At 36.9% G+C, this 27,214-nt stretch overlaps 1 protein-coding gene across 7 annotated transcripts in view; it reads left to right on the top strand.

The window, feature by feature from the left end:
- LOC140497984 (phospholipid-transporting ATPase ABCA3-like) overlaps positions 1-27,214 on the top strand; it is a 296,904-nt gene that overhangs the window by 189,063 nt on the left and 80,627 nt on the right. For all 7 annotated transcript variants that reach the window (XM_072599356.1, XM_072599345.1, XM_072599336.1 and 4 more), the window contains 2 exons: positions 6,726-6,869; positions 19,176-19,305. In XM_072599356.1, the coding sequence (XP_072455457.1) occupies positions 6,726-6,869; positions 19,176-19,305 (274 nt within the window). The remainder of the gene's footprint in view (positions 1-6,725; positions 6,870-19,175; positions 19,306-27,214) is intronic.

The raw sequence follows: 27,214 nt of genomic DNA, 5'->3' as shown, positions 1-27,214 counted from the left end.
TCCTAAAGAATGAGTGAGTTAAACAACAAATCATAGAAACAATCAACAACTTCATTCAAAAGAACAACAATAATGGGACAACCTACCAAAACTTCTGGGATGCTGCAAAAGCAGTTCTTAGGGGATGTTTTATAACATTGAATGTCTCCATGAATAAAATCAAGAAAGAGGAGATCAGTGAATTGGGCATGCAGCTGAAAAATCTAGAAAAAGAACAAATTGAAAATCCTCAAGTAAATACCAAATTAGAAATACTGAAAACCAAAGGAGAGATTAATAAAACTGAAATTAAGAAAACTATTGAACTAATAAAATGAAGTGTTGGTTTTATCTTAAAAAAACAATAAAATTGATAAGCTTTTGGTCAATTTGATTTAAAAAAAGAAACAAGAAAACCAAATTTCCAGTATCACAAATGAAAAGAATGAACTCACCTCCAACAAGGAGGAAATTAAAACAATTATTAGAAATTACTTTGCCTAAATGTATGCCCCCAAATTTGCCAATCTAAGTAAGATGGATGAATATTTTAAAAAATATAATTGTCCAGATTAACAGAAGAAGAAGCTGAATATTTAAATTATCCCATCTCAAAAAAAGAAATTGAACAAACCATCAATGAATTCCCTAGGAAAAAATCTCCAGGGCCAGATGGATTTACAAGTGAATTTTATCAAACATTTAAAGAACAGTTACTTCCAATACCATATAGACTATTTAGGGAAATTGGTGAAGAAGGAGTTCTACTAAATTCTTTTTATGATACAAATATAGTTCTGGTACCTAAACCCAGAAGAGCCAAAACAGAGAAAGAAAATTATAAACCAATTTCTGTAATGAATAAAAATGCAAAAATTTTAAATAAGATGTTAGCAAAAAGAATACAGCAACTTATCATGAGAATAATACATTATGATCAGGTAGGATTTTTACCAGGAATACAGGGCTGGTTCAATATTAGGAAAACTATCAGCATTATTGATCATATCAACAACAAAACTAACAGATACCATATGATTATCTCAATAGATGCAGAAAAAGCCTTTGACACAATACAACACCCATTCCTGTTAAAAACACTGGAGAGAATAGAAATAAATAGAGTCTTCCATAAAATAATAAGCAGTACGTCCTCTCTTCTGTCCTGTCCATTGTCCTGTCCTCTCCCAAGATCTTAAACCTACTGCACTCTGAAACTGGGACTCCATTGGGGTCCTGCCTGAGGGTTCTTCTAGACTCTGCTAGCTTGAGAGTGCTTATCAATAGTAACTGTTGCTGTTTCCCACCCAGCCTGATGTCTTTCTTTTTTCTGGACCTCATTAAAGGAGCCATGCCCTAGCTACTTCTTAAACAGGCCTATTCAATGAATGGGCGTTGACTCACCCTATGTGAGTGCTTGCAAAGACCTTGGTCTAAAGGACTCAAGGTCTCCCAGTGCATCCTGGGTCATCTCCAGTCATCCTGAGGAATATTAGGTCTCTGGATTCAGATGGCTCTGGAGAAGTGACACTGATGACCTACACAGCCCTCCTTCCCTCAAAACAAAATCAAGTGCAAGTCATGTCATCATTTCTCTGATGACATGGTCTTTTTTGGCAATGAAGGACGAACACACAAACAAGCAATATCTACCTAAAATCATCAGCAAGCATTATATGCAATGGAGATAAGCTAGATGCATTTCCAATAAGATCAGGAGTGCAACAAGGATGTCCATTATCACCACTGCTATTCAATATGGTACTCGAAATGTTCACTTTAACAATAAGAGAAGAAAAAGAAATTGAAGGAATTAGAATAGCCAAAGAAGAAAGTAAGTTATCACTCTTTGCAGATGATATGATGATATACTTATAGAATCCTAGAGAATCAAGTAAAAAACTCCTTGAAATAATAAACAACTTTGACAAAGTTTCAGGTTTCAAAATAAACCCACATAAATTATCTGCATTTCTGTATATTACCAAGAAAGTCCAACAGCAAGAGATAGAGAAATCCCATTTGAAGCTATGGTAGGCACTATAAAATATCTGGGAGTCTACCAGAACAAACCCAGAGACTAAACCACTTGGTACTAGAAGAACAAAAGGTTCAGAATATCAAGGGAACTAATGAAAAGAAATGCTAGGGAAGGTGGCCTAGCTCTACCAGATCTCAAATTGTATTATAAAGCTGCAATCATCAAAACCACTTGGCACTGGCTAAGAAATAGAGGGGTAGACCAGTGGAATAGGTTAGGTGCTCAAGACACAGTAGTCAATAAATATTGCAATTTATGGTTTGATAAACCCAAGGACCCCAGCTTTTGGGATAAGAACTCACTGTTTGACAAAAACTGCTGGGAAAACTGGATAACAATGTGGCGAAAACTGGGCATAGACCAATGCCTGACACCATACTTAAGAAAAAAGTCCAAATGGATACATGATTTAGGTATAAAGATTGATACTATAAACAAATTAGGTGAGCAAGGAATAGTGTATTTGTCAGATTTATGGAGAATGGAGAAACTTATGACCAAATAGGAGATAGAGAACATTATGAAGTGCAAAAATAGATAATTTTGATTACATTAAATTGAAAAGTTTTTGCACAAACTCAATGCAACCAAGATTAGAACAGAAGCAGAAAACTGGGAAAGAATTTTTGCAAAAGCCTCATTTCTAAAATATATAGACAACTAAGTCAAATGTACAAGAATACAAGTCATTCCCCAGTTGATAAATGGTCAAAGGATATGAACAGGCAGTTTTCAGAGGAAGAAATTAAAGATATCTATAGTCATATGAAAAAATGCTCTAAATCACTATTGATTAGAGAAATGCAAATCAAAACAATTCTGAGGTACTACATCTCACCTATCAGATTGGCTAACATGACAAAACAGGAAGATGATAAATGTTGGAGAAGTGGGAGAGTTGGAACACTAATTCATTACTGGTAGAACTGTGAGATGATCCAACCATTCTGGAGGGCAATTTGGAACTATGCCCAAAGGGCTATAAAAATGTACATACCTTTTGGCCCAACAATATCGCTTCTAGGACTGTATCCCCAAGAGATCATAAAAATGGGAAAGGATCCCACATGTACAAAAGTATTTATAGCAGCTCTTTTTGTGGTGGCCAAAAAACTGGAAATTGAGGAGATACCCATCAATTGGGGAATAGCTGAACAAGTTGTGATATATGAATATAATGGAATACTCTTGTGCTATTAGAAATGATGAACAGGAAGACTTCAGAGAGACCTGGAAAGACTTATATGAACTGATACTGAGTGAAAGGAGCAGAATCAGGAGTACTTTGTACACAGTAGCAACCACAATGTGCAAGGAATTTTTCTGGTAAACTTAGCCCTTCAAAGCAATGCAATGACCTAAAATATTCCCAATGGACTTGTAAGGCAAAATGCCTTCCAGAGAAAGAACTATGGAATTAGATTGCAAAATGAAGCAGAGTATTTTCTCTTGTGTTATGTTTTGGTTTGGTTTTTCTCATGGTTTTTCCCATTCATTTTAATTCTTCAATGCAACATGACTAAGGTGAAAATGTATTTAATAAGAATGTATGTGTGGAACCCATATAAGATTGAATGCTGTCTTGGAGAGGAAGGGGGCTGGAGAGGAGAGGGAGGGGAGAAAATCTAAGACTTATGGAAGTGATTGTAGAAAACTGAAAACAAATAAATTAATTTAAAAGAAGAACACAAAATAAAAAAATTTTTAAAATAAAAAGGCAAAAAGGGAAAAGAGAAAAATAATAGACATTATGGATCAATACACAGGAAAAAAGTTGGAAAATTTGTGCAATGTATAACACTTGTGGACTCCCCACCTCTGCAGGGGATTGGGATAGGAGTGTCCTTTCATAATTTTGCTTTTGAGCCATACTTCTTTTATAATTTTGTAACATTCACTTTTCGATCTTTTTTTGTGATTCATTTTTTTAATATTGTACTCATTGAGTACATTATTTCCTTGACTCTGTACCACTGTTTTCATCACCTTCCTCATTTCTTTTAGCATAGTGATATTCCATATATTTGTGTACCACAATTTAACTATTCACTAATCAATGAACATCTACTTTTTTTTTTCAATTCTTGGCTGACACAAAAAGTGCCACTATAAATATTTTGGGATATATGAGAAATTTCTTCTTTTCAAGGCCTCTTCAAGACTTGTATTAGAATTTCCAGTCTAAAGGTTCATAATTTTTAATAATTTTATTTGTATAATTTCAAAATTGCTTTCCAAAAAACAAAATTCATTTCTGACATTGAGTATTCCCATCTTTTGTCATATTTGCCAGTTTACAGGGTATAAAAACCTCAAGGTTGTTTTGATGTGTGCATTTCTCTTATTATTAATGATGTGATGCATTCTTTTATATGGTTGTTAATACTTCATATTTTTTCTTTTGGGTAATGTTTGTTCACATTTTTGACCACATCTATTTATAGGTGGTTTGGGGGTTTATATACACACATATGCAGATACACACACACATATATATATATTTGTGTGTACATATGTGTGTATATACATATATATGTGTATATATGTATGTATTGTATATATATGTATGTATCTATCTATCTATATATATACACTTGAGGGCAGTTAGGTGGCCCAGTGGATAGAGTGCTGGGTGTGGAGTCAGGAAGATTCCTCTTTGTGAGTTCAAATCTGGCCTCAGAAACTTGCTAGGTGTGTGCCTGGGCAAGTCACTTAACCCTGTTTGTCTCAGTTTCCTCATCCATAAAGTGAACTGGAGAAGGAACCAGCAAACCACTCCAGTATTTTTGCAAAGAAATCCTCACATGGGTCATGAAGATTGGGATATAACTGAAAATGAGCGAAAATATGTACATAAATATAAAAATGTATTTTATGTAGTAAATATCATTACATAAAGATATTTATATGTGTATGTATATATGCATATGTTTGTATGTTGGTCACATATATGTGTGTGTTAATTGTTTATATCTCAGGCACCAAACCTATCTGACAAATTCTAAACAAAGTTTTTTTCCCCTTTCAACTGCTTTCCTTTTTATCCTAGGTGCATCTATTTTGTTTATGCAGAAATATTTTAGTTTCATTAAGTGAAGGTTATCTATTTTACCTTTTGTAATTGCTTCTATCTCTTATTTTGTTAAGAATACATTTCTTACTCATTGCTGAGAATTATATGATCTCTCTCATCTAATTTTTTTGTGATATAATATTTAAAATTAAGGTCATGTATCCATTTAGAATGTGTTGTAGAATATGGTGAAGTGTATTTATCTGAACCTAATTTCTGTCAGACTGTTTTCCAATTTCCCAGCAGTTTTTATCAAATAGAGAGTTCATTCTTAAGGAATTTGTGTTTTCCTGTTTATGAAACAGTCTTATTGAGTTCCATTTTTTTTTCTGATTCTTCTTTGTCTAGCCACTGATCTATGTCTGCATTTTTTATCCTTTACTAGATTATTTGATGACTGCTGCTTTATAAGGTTTAAGGTTTAGAAGTGCTATTCCACTTTTGTCCCTACCTCTTTTTGTTATTTCATTTTATTTTCTAGATGCTTGATTTTTACAGATAGGCTTTGTTATTATTTTATCAGGTTCTGTAAAGTATCCCTTTGATAATTTAATTAGTAAAGCATTAAAAGTGTAAATTAACTTTGGGGTGTTGTTATTTTTATTATATTGGAATGACCCAACCATGAGCACTGGATATTCCTCCAAGTATTTGTTATTATTTATTTCTTTAAGGTTCACTTTGTAATTGACACTATACAGTTTTTTGTATGTTTAGCCAGTTTGTTCCCCAGATGTTTTATGCATTTTGTAATTATTTGGAATGGGATTTCCCTTCCTCTTGTTGTATTATTATGTAGAAATGCTACAGATTTTGAAGATTTATTTTATAGTCAGCAATTTTATTATTAATTGTGTCAGTATCTTTGCTGATTCCTTAGGATTTTCTAAGTAAATCATTATATTCTCAACAAAGAGTGATAGTTTTGTTTCCTCTTTATCTATCTTTATGCATTTAATTTATTTTTCTTGTCTTATTACTGTTAATAATATTTCAAGAGCTATACAAAATAGTAGTTGGTACAGTGCACATTCCTGCTTTACTCTCATAATTATTGGGAAAGGTTCCAATTTATTCCCAGTGTGTATAATGCTTGCTTTTAGTTTTAGATAGATACTTTTTATTATACTAGAAACAGGTTCCTCTATTTCTGTACTTTTAGAGTTTTTAGCACAAATAAGTATTGTACTTTTTGAAAAGCTCTTCCCACATCTGTTGAAATAATCATGTAGTGTGGGATGCTTTTGTTTTTTTAACATGATTTTTATGTTAATTATTTATTATATCTAATTGTCAGTTGTTTTTCTGCATGTTGAACCATTCTTGCATCCCTGGTATAAATCCAACTTAGTTATGATGAATAATTTCTAGAACAAATCACTAGAGTATGTTGTGGTGTTCACTTTTTAATATGAGTTGAATTCTTAATTTGTAATTTTTATTATGGTATTGTTCACTTTTTTCTTCTGTGGCAATTCATCTTTAAAATTATAAGGTAAGTTAATGAAAGAACATGGATTCAATTTGCTAAAATATGATTTAAACTAATATTTCAGAGAAATAGAATATTTAAATAGATAAACTGATAGTATAATTCCAACTTGGTAATCTATTTAAAAATTTCCTTTCTAGCCCTCCTATTGGTCTGCAAGCCCACATAATGTTGAAAAGAAAGAAGAAGTCAAGAATGATTTTAATACATCTGAGAAAAACCCTTTTATTCAGGATGAACCTACAAACTTGGTTGCAGGAATAAGAATTTGTAATGTGTCCAAGGTACTGTTTCATAAGTCTCCTTTCAAATGCATGAGGAATGCCACCATGGCTTAGATAAGCAGTTCTTGGATTGTTGAACCCCCTTACCTTCTTAATAATTTTTGAGGACCCCAAAGAGTTTTAGTTTATGTGGATTATAGTTACAAAGATTTACCATATATGAAATTAAAAATAATAAAGTTCTAAAATATTTACTAATCTATTTAAAAGTAATAATAAAGTCATTACTTATCATCTTTTAGGAAAATGACTTCTTTTAAAACAAAAAAAAAAATGAGAAAAAAATTACACATTTTGACCAATCTCTTTAATGTGTGGTTTAATAGAAGACAACTAAATTCCCTCATCTGCTTCTGCATTCAGTCTGTTTTGATATATTGTTTTAATTGAAGTATATAAAGAAAATCTGACCTCACAAAATATATATTTCAAAAGGCATATAATAGTTTAGTATTATTGTGAAAATAGCTTTGACCTTGAGAACCTCCTAAAGGGGTCTCAGGGACCCCCAGGGATCCATGGACCCATACTTTAAGAACTGCAAGATTAGACCAGTGGCCCTAAGAAATATTTTATGGGAGATAATAATAATAGTTCTCCCTTATTATACAATGTTTCAAGCTTGGTTATATGAACTAAACATTCTTCATTTCCCTTTAATATTATAAAATTAATGGATGGCAGTTTCAACTGAATGGGGTGGTTGAAAGCACTGTTAAAAAATTGTAATAGTCAAGAAGGATCTAGAGTTCACGTTAAAATCGCAAACTATTTCCCTGAACCTTTCCTCTTTGTAAAATATAGAAATTGGCAACTAGCATCTCACAAATTACATATGCCTTTTTTTCAGGGGTGGAGAGTACCTAGGTGTAGTCAGCATTTGGTTGTGAAGTTTTTATGCCCTAATATGTTGTTAGCTTTTGTATAGGTGTTGAGAAAAAGCTATATTCCTTTTTATTCCCATTCAGTTTTTGCCAGAGATCTATCATATCTAACTTTTCTAAAATTCTACCCATCCTCTTACTACTTTCTAGTTTATTTTTTGTTAGATTTATCTAGTTCTGAGATAGGAAATTTGAAGTCCCCCACTAGTGTAGTTTTTATTACCTATTTCCTCCTGTAACTCATTTAAGAATTTGGATACTATACCATTTGGTGTATATATGTTTAATATTGATATTATTTCATTGTTTATGGTACATTTTAGCAAGATGAATCTTTCTTGCTTATCTTTTTTTAATTAGATCTATTTTTGCTTTGGCTTTATCTGAGATCATTATTGCTACCCTTGCTTTTTTTTTTTTTACTTCAGCCATAAATTTTCCTCCATCCCCTTGCCTTTACTCTGTGTGTGTTTCTTTTCTTCAAGTGTGTTTTCATTTTGGAATTTCTTTCAGGAGGTAACCAGTAGACTCTTTCTGTTTCCAGTTTACCCTTTGGTTCTAAAAGATTTGGCAGTTTTCTTTTAAGATTTCTTGAAAGATCATGTGTAGGTTCTTGTTCAGATAGTCTGATGATTCTTAAACTTTTTCTCCTTGATTTATTTTCCAGGTCATTTATTTTTGGCTATGAGATTCTTTACGTTTTCTTCCATTTTTTTCTTCATTTTGAATTTGTTTTAATATTTCTTCTTGTCTCATGAAGTCACTGGCTTTTATTTTGTCCATTCTAATTTTCAGCAAGTTACTGCTTGAGCAAGGTTTTGTAACACTTCTTCCAAGCTGTTAATACCCTTTCCAATTCTTTTTTCTATAGTCCTTATTCCTTTTCCAACTTTTTTCCTGAAATGTTATCATTCTAGTTATAAAAACTTTTAAACACTCTTGTTTCAACTCTTCCAAGAATTCTAGTTGAGTTTCTTTACTTTAGGACCAAGTTCTTTTTTTCCCTGGGTCATTACTTACATGTTTTGGAGTCATTTTCTTTATGTTTATGCTAGGAGCATACTTGCCACCATAATAACTCAATGTGATTTTTGTTTGTTTCCTCATTCTTCCAATCCTGATTAATTAATTAGTTAATTCCTGATTTTGAACTTGATGTTAGGACCAGGCTCAACACACTTTTGATGGGAATGTCTGGGCTATTCCTGTTGCTACTTTCTTGGTCTTGTACTGTGTTATTCCAGGATCTGAGAGACATGCTGGGGACCTGTAAGTTTTCATTTGTCCCAATGTGTTCTAATCCCAGGTAAAATTTGATTGCTACCTTTCTGGTCTGAATTCTGATCTGAGTTTGGGTCTATGTAAGAGTAGACTGCTGTAGGATGGCTGCCTTGATTATTCCTCTGCAGACTGGGTTAAATGGTAGAAATGATACCTTATTCTCTACCTGGAGTCTGAGACAAACCTGCTGCTTCAGTTTCTGGTTTCTGAACTTCTTACTTTCTTGGTATACCGCCCAGAGCCTGGCTACCTGGGAACACCACCCACTTGCCCAACCTGCTGTGCGTCTGTGAAGAGGAAATAGATAGTGGGCGATGAAGTCACCAGTTAACACCTGTCCCAGTCACAGTACCCTGGTGTGAGGTAGAATTTTAGTGTCGTATGGGACTTCCCTGTTGTCCTGTTATGCAGCCTCTCCTACCATGCTGAGTGATTTCCAGGGAGTCCTCCTGACTTGAACTCACTGTGGCCACCTGGGATAGACAAATGACTCTCTGTGACCTTTTTCTGCATTTCCTCATCCAGATTCAATTTGGTGTGTTTTCTAGATTGTTTTAAAGGAGTTTGTGGAGGGCAGCTCACTGCTTTCTTTCTAGTCACATTCAGTAGTGGCTTTGTTTTCTTATCCTATCTGTCATTCTTTCAATTTGTTTGATTTTTAAGTTAGTTCACATTTAAATTATAAGCCTGTTTAGATTTTCCTTCATTTATCAATAATACTGTGGTTTTTTTACTCATCCTCTGTAAACATAGTGCTTTATCTTTTTAGTTTTTTTAACCTATTCTACTTTATAGCAACCCTTTTCCCACCAGTTCTCTTTCCCCCTCTCATTTATGACCCTTTTCTTTAGTTTTGGAGATGAGTTTAACTCAATAATTCCTTTCTCTTTCTCTTTCTTTTTTTTCTTTCAGTTAAGTAGTGAAATAAAATATCCCTTCCTTTTTTTGTTTTTAACTTATTAGTTTTACATTTTCATTTCCTGTGTCTCTTTCTAAATAGAATTTCTTTCCCTCATTGTCTTCATTATTTCTCTCTCCTTTTCTGCCTATTCTGTACTTTTATTCTTTGTTTCATAGCTCTTATACTTATTTAATCCTTCTTTAGTCAGTATTCCTCATGAAATTAAAGCTTCTAAGTTACCTGTTTCAGGTTCCTTTTTCTAAAAAATTTCTGTTATTGCCTTATAGATCTTTTCCCCTTTCCACCTTTTGTCTTTTCTGCCTTATTCTTAGAAATACCAGTTATTGCAGGTGATAGAAAGGATAGAAATCTATGGTGGAAATCTTCCTCTGTCTCTGGTCCTATGTTCCCTTACTGCCATCTGCCTTCTCCATGATCATTTTTTCTTCATTGTCAAAAAATGGAACTATTCCCTCACACTTTTCCCCCCTCCCATAGAGCTCTGAATCCCTGTCTCATGAGGTGGGATTATTCTAAGTACTAAATTCTTACAGACCATACCCATTGTAAGGTTCCATGTCTTTACTCCTGTGGGAGGGTTCTTCAGTGACACTCAGCCCAACACGGAAACAAAATTTAGCCCTTTCTTTCTCTTCTTCAGTCCCTCTTCACACTTCTTTATTGGCCTTCTCTTTCCTGTGAAAATACAGAAGTTTTTCCCCTTCATTGTTAACCTTTGACTTACGGTATTCACATATTCCCTTGACCTTCTTTCTCACGTCTTCTCTTTGTGTGTAGTCAGGATGTTGGGAGGTTCAGTTTCATGTTCCAGGTGTGTTTTTTCCATCATCGTTTCTTCTGTTTTCATTTTCACCCTTGTCTCTTGGTGTGTTAGAAAGAAATTTCTTAATGTTGTTTCTGTTGCTATTTTGCTATTGTTGTTAACACAATAGGTGTCTTTTTTCTTTTACATGTCCCTTTCCCCTTTCCCCCTTGGCTCTGGATAATTAGTAATTTAACTTTTTTCATGTTACTGTTGTCTCTGTGTTTATAAAACAGATATTCTATCTCAGTCTGATTTTCTTTGTCGAAATACTTCAAGTGTCTCTTTTTTGACTTTGTTTTTTCATTGATGGCTAGGTTCAAGTTTTCAGAGTATGTGCTTCTGCTCTTTTGCTCTTTGAAACACATTATTTGATTCCTTGCTAATGTTCTTAGTGTCTTAGACCAGAGGTGTCAAACATGTAGCCCGACTCATCAGTCCAGCCCAAATCAGATTAAAATGTAATTGGAAAATATATGACAAAATAATTAAAAATACAATAGAACATAGGCAATAATAATATGTGGCTAAGTTGAACACAACCTGCAGCAATCTTTACATATGGTTTGGTGGCCCCCCCAGTTCTGTTTGAGTTTGATACCACTGCCTTAGACTGTAGAGACAGCTGAAATTACCTTATTTGCTATGCATAATTCCTGTTTTGAAAAGGTTTCGAGAGGTCATGAGGATCAGACAAAATGTACAGTCTTCCTTCTTGGTCATGTGACCTGGCTGTCCCATCAAACACCTATTAAGCATCTAGGATACAAAGACAAAAATGAAAAACATTCCTTATCCTCAAGGATCTTATAGACTAGTGGTGGAATGCAACAAAATAGAAATAATTTGCCTGGAATTTAGTAAAGCATTTGCAGGGTTCTCACTATTCTTCTGAAAAAGGGAAAGAAATATGGGTTACATAGGGGCAACAGGAAGAAATCTCAGGAATGAAGATTTAGATTTGATGTAAGGAATCATTTCCTAACAACTAGAGCTATTGAAAAGTGTAATGTGCTGCCTTAAGAAGTAGTGAGGTTCCCCCCACTAGAGGTCTTTAAGCCAAGACTATGTCAGCTATATTATAGAGGGGTTTCTTTTAGGAGTGTTTGTTGTTGTTTAGTCATTTTCAGTCATATCCAATTCTTTGGGAACCCTTTGGGGTTTTCTTGGCAGAGATACTGGAGTATTTTGTCATTTCTTTCTCCAGTTCATTTTATAGATGAAGAAACTGAGGCAAATAGGGTTACTAGTAACTGTCTAGGGCTGGATTTGAACTCAGGTCTTCCTGATTCCAGGCCTGGAATTTCATCCACTGTACCTCCTAGTATAGTCTGAACTATAATGGCCTCTGAGATCTCTTCCAGCTCTGATTTTCAATGATTCTGTATATTAAAGAAGATAAGAAATTCTCAAATTAGCAAAAATATCATGAAATGAAATGCATAAGAAATTAGAGCAACTCAAGACAGTTTAGAGAGAGACTTAGAACAATAAACCAAAAAACAAAACAGATTTTCTATTCTGAATTCTGCTGTTATTTTGGCTAGCTCTAGAAAGTATCTCCTTTGTAGCATGGAGGGGTGCAGGATTTGCTCCCCTTGCAGATCAGGTATGTCATTTTGACTTATAATCACAGACTATAATGAAGATAATAATATTCATGACAGGAGCCAGCATTATGGCCTTTTTCAGTGTACATATGCTAATTCATTTGATCACACATGATGATGTGTTAATGTTTTAATAAGATGTTAGTATCTTGTTATCTCTTTGTTAAATATGAACGTAATGATCAGCCAGTTCCCTTTCCCCCAACCCTGTGATCCTTAAAAGCACAGTTTAAGGACTGAACTTAGTTAAGGCAAAATCTCACAGTCAAGTACCATGTCCCTGAAGCAGAATTGATGCGGGTGGGCATGGGAGAGGGAGAAGTTTCTCTTTTCTGTCCATCAGACTTGATATCTAGCAGCAACGTTACTTGCCCGGGAGAGACTGAATCCAACAAGTAGAGAGTTGTTCAAGAAATAAAATAGCTATCTCTAGAGAGAGAGGGAAAAAAGTTACAAGATAACTTTATTATATATTTAAAAGGAATAGGAAGTTGTACACAATAGATTTGAAGTTCCAGGTACAATCATTTTCTATTTTACTATGGTATGGAAATGCTTGTTTTATTTCTTAAGTTCAGAACACAATAATTAAAAAAAAAGATTCAGAGAGAGAGGAAAAATGTCTTGACCTGAGGCTAGAAGCATCTTCAAAGAGTATAACCTCAGGCAAAAGAGAAATGAGTCAGCTACAGAATCATGACAGTCACTGTGTTCTAGAGGTGGCTTGGTGACATGGGATTAGAGACACTGGGCCTGGAGTCAGGAAGACCTGAGTTCAAATCCAACCTCAATCATTTATTCACTGTGTGACCTTGGACAAGTCACTTCATCTCTGTTTACCTCAGTCTCCTCAACTCTAAAATGAAAATAATAATAGCACCTGCCTCTCCGGGTTGTTAGGATCAAATGAGATAATATTTGTAAAGCATGTAGCACAGTGCCTGGCACACAGTAGGTGCTACAGAATTACTACATTATTAGAGAGCAGATCATGGGAGCCCAGAAAAGCAACCTGGTTATCAGAGAAGAATGTCAAGGCGGGGTGGGGCGGGGGGGTGTAGGGTGGAGTTTTGGGAGAACTCCCAAAGAGAGGAGAGAAGTGTGGCCAAGGATGGAGATTGATGTGACTGCTCCCTACATATGCATCTCACTCCTGTTGTACTCTTAAGTACTCATAGATGTTGAGCATTATTTGTAGAAACTGACCTAAGGTTCTGGAAGAAATTTTTTGTAACTGCGGTTATTACTATTTTGTCTTATTAAGTGCCTTTGCCAAGAGCCAATTGTGTTGACTGGCTGTCTCTTAATTGTAATCATACTTGTGGTGGCTTATGAGTTATTATTTTAGGATTGTGTACCCACAGGTACCCATCATACTAACAATAATAATAGTGATGATAGAATTTATATAGTGCCTGCCATGTACCAGATACCGTGCTAAGTACTTTACCACTAGTATCTCACTTGAACCTGAAATAGTAGCTGCCCTAGTGTGAATGTAAGTACATGTTGGGGGATATAATCCAAAAGGTATACTACACTCTTTTGATTGGTATAGCACTAAATCTTTAAATTAATTTAGGTGGCATCATTTTTTATTGTATTGTACTACAGCCTACCTATGAGCACTTAACATTCAACCAGTTATTTATTTTTTGATATTTCTTAGATGAATGTTTTAAAATTGTATTTATACTGGTCTTGAGTATGTCTTGGTAGATTGTCTCCTGGATCTTTTATCCCAGATATTTTGAATGGGTCTTCTTTTTTTGTCATTTCTTCTTTGGTGTTGTTTATGCTATATAGAAATATTGTTGGTTTTTTTATGAATTTATTCTGTATTCTTGCTATTTTGCTAAATCTATTAATTATCTCAGTTTCTTTGCTGATTTGCTAAGAATTTCTAAGTAACCATCATATCATTAGCAAATAAGAATGTTTTTGTCTCCTTTTTGCCTATTTTTGTCTTAAATTTCATTTTGTTTTCTTATTCTTATCTTTCTCATATTAAATGATAGGAGGAAAGGAAGCATCTTTGCTTTACTCTTGTATTTTTTAGAAAAAGTGTTTGTATTTCCTCCTCATGTATAATGCTAACTTTTTGGTTTAAACGCAATAGAACCTCAGCTTATGAATTTAATTCATTCCAAGATTCTGTTCATCATGCAATTTGTTCGTATTGCAAAGCGAATTTTCCCAAAGGAAACAATGTAAAGTCAGATGATTGGTACCACATCCCCAAAAATATTCATATAAAAATAATTATTTATAATTTTAAGTAGGTTCACTGCAACAGCAGTGATTAGTACACAATATAAATAGAAAATAAAATTAATTAACCTGCACTTTACCTATGAGAAGAGTCATGGCTGACGTGAGGGAGCCGAGAGGGAGGAGAAAGAGGAAGGGTTATTGCTTGGAAGGAGAATCTCCTTCTATGAGAACATTGGGGATTTCAGCTTCAGGAGTATTCTTTCAGGCTACTTTCACTAAAAGTTGTGTTGTGTGTGTTTGTCCTTTGTTGCCAAAGAAGACCATGTCATCGGAGAAATGATGACATGACTTGCACTTAACTTTGTTTTGAGTGAGGGAGGGCTGTGTAGGTCACCAGCCTCACTGCTCCTCCAGAGCCATCTAAATCCAGTGACCAGATATTCATCAGGATGACTGGAGATGACCCAGGATGAGGCAATTGGGGTTAAGTGACTTGCCCAAGGTCACATAGCTAGTGAGTGTCAAGTGTCTGAAGTGAGATTTGAAGTCAGGTTCTCCTGACTCCTGCACTGGTGCTCTATCTACTGCACCACCCTTCCTAAAAGTAAGACTTTGATTTGTTTTTCTAGAATCACTTTTGTATTTTGACTCACTGATTTTTTTTCTTTACACTGGCTTCTGACTAGAAATCTATCTGGTGACAACTTGTTTTTGACACATTTTTTAAAATTTGTTTTCAGTTTTCAATAATCACTTCCATAAGTTTTAAATTTTCTCTTCCTCCCTCTCCCTTCCCTCTCTGAGACAGTATGCAATCTTATATGGATTAAAAATAAAAAACAAAACCATTGCCCATGTTGAGTGTCATCCCTTTGAGAGCCTTTCAAGTTCAAATATGATGTTCATACTGCAAATTTTTGTTCTTCCTGCGAGACAAATTTTGTGAAAAATTTTTCCTCATCCTGTGAAACATGTAAGCCAGGTTACTCATAAACCAAGGTTTTACTGTATTTGCTTTTCGTATCTTCTATGCCTATGTTTTATTGAGTTCTCTTTTTTAGCATAAATGAATATTTAAATTTTTCAAAAGCTTTTTTTTCCATCCGTGAATGTAATCATATCAATTTGGTTGTATTTGGGTTTTTTTTTTCATGTAATCAGTATGCATTAATGACATTGGCTTATAGTTCTCTTTCTTTTCTTTATTTATGTATGGTTAGGGTATTAGAACTATATTTGTCTCACAAAACGTATTGAATACAGTGTTTTCATTAGCAATTTTTTAGAACAATAGATATGATATAGATATTGATTGATCTTTAAAAGTTGTACAGACTTTTGCAAATGTAAATTCATGTGGATTAGATTTTTCTTTAGTAGTACTTTTAAATCTAGTTTCCTTTTTAAAAACTGGATTATTTGTTATTTATATTAAGGTATTGATAGTGATACAGTAATAATAGTGTTCTTTCACAGCCTGGCAAATCTAATAGAAAGATAGACAAAAGGGAAAATAAAGAACTAAACAAATTGTAGATGAATTTAGAGCAGAAAGAGAAAAAATCTGACTCTTCCTTAGAGGCCGTAATAGGATTATTAATTTGCCTGATTTCAATATTGTTTTGTCTTAGGAAATAGAGAGGCCCAAGGAGAGGGATGAAGACAGGGAATGGTCAGTTGGTGGTGCAGTCAGAACACACACAATATTTATTAAGTTTGCTGTCTTATATGGGCATGGTTCATGGTACCCCAAAACAGTCATAGTAGTAACATCACTGATCACAGATTGCCATCACAGATATAATCATGAAAAAGTTTGAAATATTGCAAGAATTATCAAAATGTAACACAGAGACATGATGTGAGCACATGCTATTGGAAAAATGGTGCCAACAGACTTACTGGACACAAGGTTGCCAAAAACCTTCAATTTGCAAAAATGCAATATCTGTGAAGTGCAATAAAGTGAAGAGCAATAAAACAAGGTATACCTGGACCCATACCCAAAGCTGAGGCTTCTGACACCAGGTTTGCATTTCTTGGGAACAGTAGAACCTTCTCTTTGGTCACCGTAGAGAAAGGTAGAGCATAGGTATTGAGAAAGACAAATGTTAAAGTTGAAATGTAAGTGAATGAGGAAGTACAACCTTATTGGAAATTATCTAGGAGGCCATCAGAATCAGCTGCTGAGTGGTATGTAAGGTAGAATGGGAACTGGACTTTAGGAAGGAGAGCTTGTGACGACCACTGTCGGGGAGGGGGGATGGTGAGGAAGCCACAGGAATATAGAAAAACAAGGTATATAATTAAAAGAGAGTAGCAGTAAGGTCACTGAAGACTTTGGAAGGGATGAGATCCAGTCAGAACTGCCCATGGGTTGTTTTAGCATCGTGAATTAATAGTTCATTCTGTACTGCCTTTCAGGTAGGTGAGTCCCATTGCATAGTCTTGGCTGGATAGACATCAGATTCCTTCTCATATTAAAAGGATGACCAGAAATCAGGGTACTCACTCTCAGAGAAAGTCACCCCCTTGAGGAGCGTTGCTTTTCAGTCCTCCCCCTGGTGCGTTACAGGGGAAAGAGGGGTACACACAAGTACTGGAGACACTGGAGAAATATTGCCAACATAGTTGAGAGCCAGGCCCTCTGCTTATATCAGACTCATCAAACTTGGATCCAAGTCTCTCATTTCACCTATTTGTACCTGCCTTGGATGCCTTGCCTGTAAAATGAAGTTGTAAGATTAGAAGTTGTTTATCTAAGTTTCCTTTCACCTTGCACATTCTGAGGTTATAACCATTAAACAGTCTGGTCCAGGTACCACTGGTTATTTCTGTTTAGTTTCAACGTGTGAAAAAGGTTCACCTGTTGACTTTCCTTAGTTTCGTCATACTACTACTCCATTATCAGAAAACCTCCGTGCTCTTGACCATCCTTTTTTGGTGTGATATATACATACATGCATACACACACATATGTATATATATAAAATTAAATGTGTGTCCCCTTCTACTTCCTTCCCTCTTCCCAATTCTCTTTCCCTCTCTCTTTTCCCTTCCCTCTTCCTCTTTGCTTAATCTACTTTGATTTTGTTGTTTTTTTTTAATTTGTTGCAGACTTTTTATGTGCCCTGCTTCTCTCCTCTCTATTTTTTACTACCATTTGTGGTTCTCCATAGTACCCCCTCGCAGGTAGGGATGGGGGGAGGTGGGGAGGAGGTGGGTGGAGAGGGCACCTTCACCTTCGCTTCTGCAGACCATTCCATCTCTTCTGTCTACAATTCCTAGATATCATGTTTTGTTACCATTATGTCATGGTTATACATTATGTATGAGCATTTTCAAAGCAACTCACAGACTTCTATTACATTTCTACAGGTGTTTACAACCTCTGTTAGTGTTGAGACACAGAACATTCTTGAATTTCTGCTTGGGATGCTGGCAGCTAACTGAACATTACACAGCTGGCAAGAGCGACTTGCCCCTAGGTTAAAGGTAGGGAAACTGTGGCCTTGAGGTCCTCAAGTACAGTCCTTTGATTGAATCTAAACTTCATAGAACAAATCCCCTTAATAAAAGGATTTGTTTTGCAAAATTTGTAGTCAGTCAATAGGCCGTACCCAAGGACCTAGAAAGCCACTTGTGGCCTTGAGGTTGCAGGTTCCCCACTCCTGCAATGGGCCCTGGTGTAGATGGCCATCTGGGAGCAAAGAGCCTGCCCAAGGAGACCTAGCGAGGGGTTGCTGTGTGTATTCTTTAGGATCTCATTAGTCTCAACTTTAGGACTATTTTCAGCTAGGCCTGGTGAACAAGGAACTACATTTTCTTGTACTTTTTTTTAAACCTCAGTAAAAGCAACCACCTGATATGAATAATGTATCTCTCAGTATTCTATTTGTACCAGGCCAGATCAAAGTTAAACTCGGACAAGGAGCCTACTACAATCTACCCTGTGACCCCTGTCCTCCAGCAGGGACGAACACAGATAATAGCCTTTTGGTCTTCAGTTTTACCAAGGCAGGTACTAGCCTTGAGTCTCTTTTCCCACCACTTTATCCTTAAGATCCTTTCAGCAAACTTCATTTGTAGTGCTGAATGTGCTGCTGCCCACTTGGTTGCCCATGCTCGGATCAGTGTCCCTGCCACGCTGCTGATATTCGTCTTGCTGCTGCCTGCAGACTCTTTGCCCCCTCTGCCTTTCTAAACCTTGAGGCCATTACTCCTGATTCTGGTGATTATGCCAATTCACTTAATCCATGTTAGATCTGGTCTGGTGCAAATGGAGCCAGAGTACTCAAGTTGGACAGGTAAAAAGTATATAATGAGTACAAGATGAAATTGACTTGCTTGATATATAATGGTTCTAAGGATCTCTTAAGAGGCAGATGGACAGTCTCTGAATGCTTCTCAAAAAGACCCTCCTTCAGGTGGCCTATTTTAGCTTATTTATACTGAAATGCTTCCTTTTTCAGATGTTTGCCTTCATGTACAGTGGTAGTATCGTTCCATTGAAGGAAAGTTGATTATTAAGTTCTTAATAAGTTTCAGTACTCCTTAAGAGTTGTATGGTCACTTTCTTTGCTTCTTACACAGGTATATAAGTCAAAGCATACCAATAAGATGGCAGTAAAAAACCTGACAATGAATATGTATGAGGGGCAGATCACTGTGCTTCTTGGACCTAATGGAGCAGGGAAGACCACTACCTTGTCCATACTGACAGGTATGTATGTACTTCAGAATTTGGAAGTAAAAGCAGACCATTTGCTTCCCAGTGTAGAAAGTCTGATCTGAACTGCTAGAGAACTCTTATTTAATTTATTTTTATTTAATGATAATTTCATCACCAACTTAATATTCATCAGAAAATTAGCAAATATTTAAAATGTGCAGAATAAGTAGGTTACTAGATATCACCAATGATGATTTTCATGTAAAAAATGCTGGTAAAGATTTTATCCAGAAGACGTGGTATCATTAAACTGGTTAACATGTCAAAAGTTGTGGGTAGAAGATAAATAGCCTGATTGCTACACTGGTACCCGCAGAATGTAAAGAAAGAAGAAGATCATCAGTAGGTTGGATTGACCTATTACAGAGGCTTCATATGGACAGGAGTCCAAAAGGAGTGGTAGGTGTCCATATTGATGAGATGACACATTCATCAAAGTAGGAAAAGTTGTAATTCATATGGATGCAGTTCTGATTTTGCTGATGCAGGTGGTCTCCAGGAAGCCTGTTATCTACAACACTATCTGACCTAGACTTCTCTTTATCATTTTTTTCTTGTTGTTGCTGCTGCAAACCCTCCACTAGAGATAAGACTTTTGGCAAAGCATCTCAGTTTTTTATCTCTAGCTCTTCTCTGGAGATGTTTCCTCTTCAGTTGCCTCTTCTTGATTATATTCCCAATAAGTACACTCCAGCTAGCACATGCCATTGGCTAATACTGTTCATAATGATAAAATAATTATTTAAGGCAAAGAAAGATAAATACTTTTCCATACCTAGAAGAAAGAGCTTTAGGCTCAAGGTGAGAAAGGATAATTCCTTCTGATATCTATGGAGGGTGGGGGCTTCTACCAGAGAAGTGAGGCTGGTGACCTGCACAGCCCTCCCTCACTCAAAACAAAGTCAAGTGCAAGTCATGTCATCATTTTTCTGACGGCATGGTCTTCTTTGGCAAGGAAGGATGAACACAGTCCTGTGAGCAGATGCAGCTGGCTGAATGGGGACCCACCTAGCTGGGTAACTTACCTTCTCCTCTCCCGTCTGCCTCCCCTTCCCCTGCCCTCTCCTCTCCAAAGGATTATAAATTTGGATGGCCAAAAGATGCCCAGTTGATTTGGGATTTACTGGCCCCTATCCTTCCCTTCCCTTTCTTTTCCTTTTCTTTCCTTTCCTTCCCTTCCTTTCTCCTATACTATCCTGTCCTGTTTTCTCCCCAAACCTTAAATCTACTTCACTCTGAAACTGGGATCCCAATGGGCCCCTACCAAGGGCTCCTGGACCCCTCTAGCTTTAGAGTGATTATCAGTTGTAACTGTTGTTGTTTCCCACTCAGCCTAATGTCATTCTTTTTCTTGGTCTCATTAAAGAGGCTATGCCCTGGCTACTTCTTAAATGGGCCTATTCAATGAATGGGCATTGCCTCACCCTAAGTCAGTACCTGCAAAGACCTTGGCCTAAAGGGCCCAAGGTCTCCCAGTGCATCCTGGGTCATCTCCAGTCATCCTGATGAGTATCTGGTCAGTGGATTCAGATGGCTCTGGAGGAGAAGTGAGGTTGGTGACCTTGCACAGCCCTTCCTCACTCAAAACAAAGTTAAGTGCAAGTCATGTCATCATTTCCCTGATGGTGTGGTCTTCCTTGGCAATGAAGGACGAATACAATGCCAATCAGCCCAAGGAATCTCCCTCCCATAATCCTGGCTTCTTTCTTTGTGTAGGTTACCTCTGCCTTCTGTTCTTCCTGTCCTAGCTCCAAGTGGCTTCTCTCAGTCTCTCTCCAGCTCTTTGTCTTATTCTCCTCTTATAAGAAGCTGGATTCCTCTTCAAATCTCTTCTCTGGATTCACCAAACTGACTTTTAAAGGTCACCAAGAGGTATAACTTACTGTTCTTCATCCTATGCCTTTTTCTTCTTTTCACATTCACCAAAGTGATTAATTTGTACCTCATAAAGGGATCACCTAGCATGGTTTATGCAGTTTATACAGTTTATCACTTTGATAACATTAGCTGCTTTTCTCTGGTTAGATCCACGAAGCACCAACTCCCTTACATGTTTTAGAAGAGGGACCTCAGATGGTTTGTAATTGACATAACAAAATGTAAATAAGGTACTCTGACATTGCTAATGCTGTAAAGAAAAGGACAACAATATTATGGCATGTGTGGACTAATTGTGGATTTCCAAGATGTTAGTAATGCCTGTTGACCTTTATGTCTCCTCCCTATGTGGGATGGGTGACTAGGAGGTGGAATACAGAAACCTTATAGGAGATTCTGTCAAGTCAAATGACCAACAAGATGGAGGATCAGTCTTCATGATCTCACAAATCTTTCTAAAATAGGAAGTATGTGCAAAAGATAAAGTAATTTCAGTTGTCTCCGCAAGCTAGGACTCCAAGAACCCAAACAGGTTAAAAACTCAATGAATAGAAACATCCCCCACTGCTCATCATTCTCTCAGCTGCAGGACTGTACAAGTTGACCCATGGCTTGCAAAAGAACTCAACTACCCCCAGAACACTCTTCCTCCATCCTTCCAATGCCACTGAGATTCAAAGAGCAAGATCATGTGGCCACTAAGATGGAGGACTAGACATTTTCTTTGATCCTCATGATGTCACACCTCTACAAAACAGAAATGATGCGCCAAAGATAAAGTGACTTCAGCTGTCTCAATGATCTAGGACACTAGGAACCCATGAACTAACTCACATTCACTCAGCACTCCTTTCTCCATTGAACTTCCAGCTGCAAAGCTTGCAATACAATGTGGCCCATACACTGGCATCCCTTCCCCCAATTCCTCTTTCCATTTTCATGTAGATACAAACTGTACTGCCAGCATAACCAATGCAAGTGGTAGCATTCTGGGCTGCAAAAGATGTCTTCAGGGAACAATGGAACAGAACACATGACTGTGATTGAAATAGAGTAAGACTTCATACCCTAACCCCAACCCCCCTCCTCCCAGAACCTGGAAGACCCAAACTCCAAATGATAAATATCTGCCCAGGCTGCAATAGTACCAGCATGTCAATGCTCTGTATTGCTGGTCTAGAGAACTGAGAAACAGAGAGAACAAAACAGGACAGTGGGGTCAGGGATGGGGGTGGGGGTGGGGGCCAGGGTAGAGTTATGTGACACTATACTAAGCCTGAGAAAATGCCCTAGCATCCAACCAAGACTAATTCTGTCCTTACAGAACTTGGAACAAAGACCTAAGCTAGTGGACCATGAATTGCTCAATGTGGGATAAGACTGAGACTATCTGAGATCCAGCCCCCAGGGAAACTTCCATCATAGAACAGGAAGTCAGGAAATAAGCAATAGGGAAAAATAAAAGGAAAGGAAGCCTGAAATTACCAAAAATCTCAGGAGGAAGAAACCCCAAATATCTTGAGAATAAGCAAATAAGCACAAAGGGGAACCATTAACAACAGAAGTAAATATTGCCTTCAGATCAAATAAATGTATCTATGTATCTGGTATCTATGAATAAATACTGCAAAAGTGAAGAAAACAATTCAATACTTGATGAGGAAGAGGACCCTGGGGATTTCAAGGACAGCATGGAGTCGTTACACACTGCTTCTGAGTACTGTAAAAGAGAAATGAAAATTCTTAGATCAAAGCTTATGGCTTGTGCAGCAGACATAATTGGCAGAATAGAAAAACTTGAATCTATGATGTCAGATCTCACCAAAGCGGGGAAAGGGTGAAGATAAGACAATTGATTAGGAATGCATTTACACAGAAGTGAAGGACAGTCTGGAAGAAGAGAAGCAAAAAGCAATAACATCAAAAGAAAACATGTTCTCTGTTTAAAAACAAATTGATCTCAAAGACAGGATTCATAGACACTACTTAAGAATGATGTCTCCCATAAGAACACAAGTCAGAAAGCTTAAATACCACAATGCAAGAAATAGTTCAAGAAAACTACCCAGCACTTCTGAACACAGAAAACAAAATGCCAGTTGAAAGAATCTATACATTACCTCCAGGGGAAAAAAAAGACTGTAAACTCTAAGACACATAATGGTTAAATTTAACAACTTCATTGAGAAAAAACAAATTCTGCAAGTGACCAAGAGAAAATCCTTAGACTACAAAGGAAATTTGAATAGTGCAAGACTATTCTGCATCCACCCAAAAGTGCAGGAGAGAATGGAATAATGTGTTCTAAAGAGCAGTGGAGCTCAGGCTGCATTCCATGGTGACCTACCCTGCAAATCTGAACTTGACTATAAATAAAAAATTATGAACAGTCAATAAAGAGCCATTTAAAACATTCTTAGAAAGAAAACCAGATCTAAAGTGATTACTTACTTCTTGAATGCCCCAGGTAGAATAAATGCAGCAGCCAAAGTTAGCAACAGCAGTAGAATGATAGCAGAGAGACCATTAAGAGACTTCTTTCTAAATGTTCACAAGGAGGCAGGAAGGCAGAAGTTAGGAAGAGGTGATGGTGCAGAGGTGGGCCTGAGCACTATGGACAGAACCTTTCAGCATCCTGCCTACAGTTTAATAAGTGTTTTTGTGGAACTAAATAACAGAGTTGGAAGTGAGGAGGATAGAGGGGATTACGTGATGTGCCTTGGCCAAATAGAAGACTAACAGGAAGACAAATGTGACCCCTGGGGTCTCTTAGGAAGGGAAGAGCCGGCAGGAGGGTGTGTGAGGAATTTTTTCCCCTTTAGAAACTGAAAAGGAGAAGAAAGAAGAGACCTTGTTTTGTTGTTGGGAGGGGGTTCATTCAAAAAGTATTCACTAATGAATAATCCTATGGATGGAGAGAGATTATTTGTGAAGGGAGATAGAGATTTTGCACTAGGGTTTGTCTGCAGGGATTTGGCACTTGAAGAAACCACTTGTCTAGTTTTGGAGGTAGAGAAAAGCAGGAGCCCCTGGGGCAATAAGTGCTTGGGTAAGTGGGAGGGCATGGATTTGGGGAAGAGAGTTTGAGTCAAATGAGGAAGGATGGTAGCCAGGAGGAGGTTATAGGTCAATAGCATGCTGCATAATTGGAAATGTGGAAGGGGACCTTGGCCTGCCATGGAGCAATGTCCTTTCTGTAACCTGTAGGAATTGGCATTTTTCTTGAGTGAGGCACAGTGGGAAAAAAAGAGTTAGGGAGCAAGCTCTCTAAGGCAATAGCAGGAAATAGAGGGGGCAGCCCAGAAGGGCTACTTCAGAAGTTTTGATTCTATGAGGAGTGAAGTGAATAAAGAGGGATTAGATAAAAATAGGGACCTTGAACCAGAGAATGAGAGTCTACAGTAAACAGAGAGGGAAGATAAATCTTATCTGAAAAGGGGTTTGGGTCAAAGTACAGTATTTCTGACTGGCTGGTCACACTAATACAAGTCTGAAAGGCCCTAATACAGGTCAGGCACAAATAGTCCATATGAACATTTGGAGTGGAGATATCTCTAAATTTGTAAAACTCACATTTCTTTTGAGCTCCTCCAATTTTGCATTGTTCATAAATCACAGCTCCTTCTTTGATGTGGGCATACCATGCTGGGTAGTCCTGTGCCAATGTCTCCCATTTCTCACAATCAATTTCAGAGTACTTTAGAGAGACCTTGTGAGTGCCCTTGTATTGCTTCTTCCGACTTCCATGTGAGTGCTTGTCTTGTGTGAATTCTCCATCAAGGAGTCTTTTAGGCAAACATATGTTTAGCACTCAACCTGACCAACTAACTCATTAAGAGTTGCACTCTGCAGTAGCATTTAAATGCTTGGCAGTTAAGCTCAAAAAAGGACCTCAGTATCCAATACCTCCAGTTCCATGTGATTTTCAGAATCTTCCTAAGACAATTCAAGTGGAAGAAGTTCAATTTCCTGTCATTGTGCTGATGTGCTGTCCAAGTTTCGTAGACATGCAACAGTGAGGTCAACACAAGGACTCTATAAGCCCTTCAGTTTGGTAGGCAATCCAATACCTCTTCTCTCCCACACTTTCCTTCAGAGCCTCCCAAACACAGAGCTAACTCTGGCAATGTGTGCAGCAACTTCATCATCTATGTAGACATCCCTGGAAAGTATGTTGCCAAGGTAAGTGAACTCATCCACAGCATTCAAAATTTCTCCATTTGCTGTAACTGATAGTTCCATGTACGAATGGTGTAGTGCTGGGGAACATTCTTGGTGTTAATTGTTGGGCCAGAATTGGCAACAAACAACAGAGAATTGATCCATACTTTGTTGCATCTGCTACCTCTGAACCTCAGAGGGGGCATTGAGTACCTAATCATCTGTGAAGGAAAAACAAACAACTCTCTCTCCACTTCAGTCTTGGTCTGCAGCCTTTCCAAGTTAAGTAATTTACCATTTATGACATTTTTTTGTTCTTGTTGAAGATATCTTTTAACATTGCTGAAAACAACGTGCTAAAAATTATGTGAGCAAGCACACACTTCATTTATGACTGCAAAAGTGCAAGAGCATCTTCTGTTATCCAGCACCTGGGCAAGTATGCCATCATGTAACTAATATATAATATTAATAAGCTTCTCCAGGCAACTCAATTTTGCCATGATTTTCCGTAAGTCCTCATTATTGATAGTATCAAAGGCCATGGTCAGATTGATGAACATTGTGTACAGACCTCCGTTCTGCTCCTGGCATTTCTCCTAGAGTTGATGGGGAACAAATGCCATATCAGCTATTCCTTGGCCCTTTCTGAAGCCACACTGGCTCTCAGTTTGATGATCATCTTCAAGGTGAAGGATCAGCCTATTAAGGAGCACTCTGGCAAGAGTCTTGCCAATAATGACTAAGAGAGAGACACCCCTTTCCTCCCCCCAACTGCTGGAGTTGTCACAAGACAAGCTATTTTCTTTTCCTTTATAAAGATGGACAACGGAGGTATCCTTGAATTCCTGGGGAATAATCTCCTCTTGCTATATAACCTGGAAAATTTAAGTCAGCTTTTTTTTGAGTAGTGGAAATGCTGTCTTGTAAATCTCAGTTAGAATAGGATTGGCACCAGGCACTTTGCCACACTAGAGGAGCCAATTATCATTCAAAGCTTCTTCTTCGATTAGAGGTTTGGCTAGAAAGGAATTGACTTCCACTTGAGGTATATGGTCTGTTGAGAACACTGTAGAAGTGTTCAGCCCCTCTCCAGGATTACGTCCTTATCACTAATCATTGTGGCGCCATTAATACTGATTAGTTGAGATGGACCGTATTTATGGCCCATAAATAATCTCCAAGGCATCATGAAAATGCTTTGGATTGTTACTGTCAGTGTCAAACTGAGTTTCATCTGCCTTCTTACTGAACCAAGAATCCTGCATCTCTCTAAACTTTGCTTCACCTTCACCATCCTGTCTGTCTCTTCTCCTTACAATGACATAGTCATTAAATGCCAATGTTTGCTGCAAGGGTGTATCCACAGTTTTATTACATTTAGGTAAATGGAAGACAGTGTTGGGGATGAGAAGGTTATGAGACACATGTCTTCAATAGTAAGTAACTATTGCTGTTTCTGACTCCCTGCCACGTCTAATAGTCTGTGCTTTCTCTGGCATTAAAGTCACACAGAATTACAAGCTTGTTTTCTTTTGAGACATTGATAGTGAGGGTCTCCAGGTCTTCATAAAATTTTTCTTTGGTCTTATCAGGGTTTGTCATGGTGGGACTGCACAGATGTTAGCATGATTCTTTCCTTGCAATTCTTTTCTTTTTTTGAAGCTTATTATGAAATTTTATATATATATATATATATATATATATATATATATATATATATATATACATATACAGACAATGATTTTAAAAAATTAAAACATATAATTAAACAAGTTTCTCTCAAAGTTATAATAATTCTTTCTGTTCTAATACTCTAATTTTTTTATTTTTAATAGTTTTATTTTTAGATTTCAACATT

Source organism: Notamacropus eugenii, chromosome 1 (genome assembly GCF_028372415.1).
Source record: "Notamacropus eugenii isolate mMacEug1 chromosome 1, mMacEug1.pri_v2, whole genome shotgun sequence".
NCBI lineage: Eukaryota > Metazoa > Chordata > Mammalia > Diprotodontia > Macropodidae > Notamacropus > Notamacropus eugenii.
The sequence above is the reverse complement of the archived record's forward strand: the minus strand, read 5'-3'. Positions and strand labels throughout refer to the sequence as shown.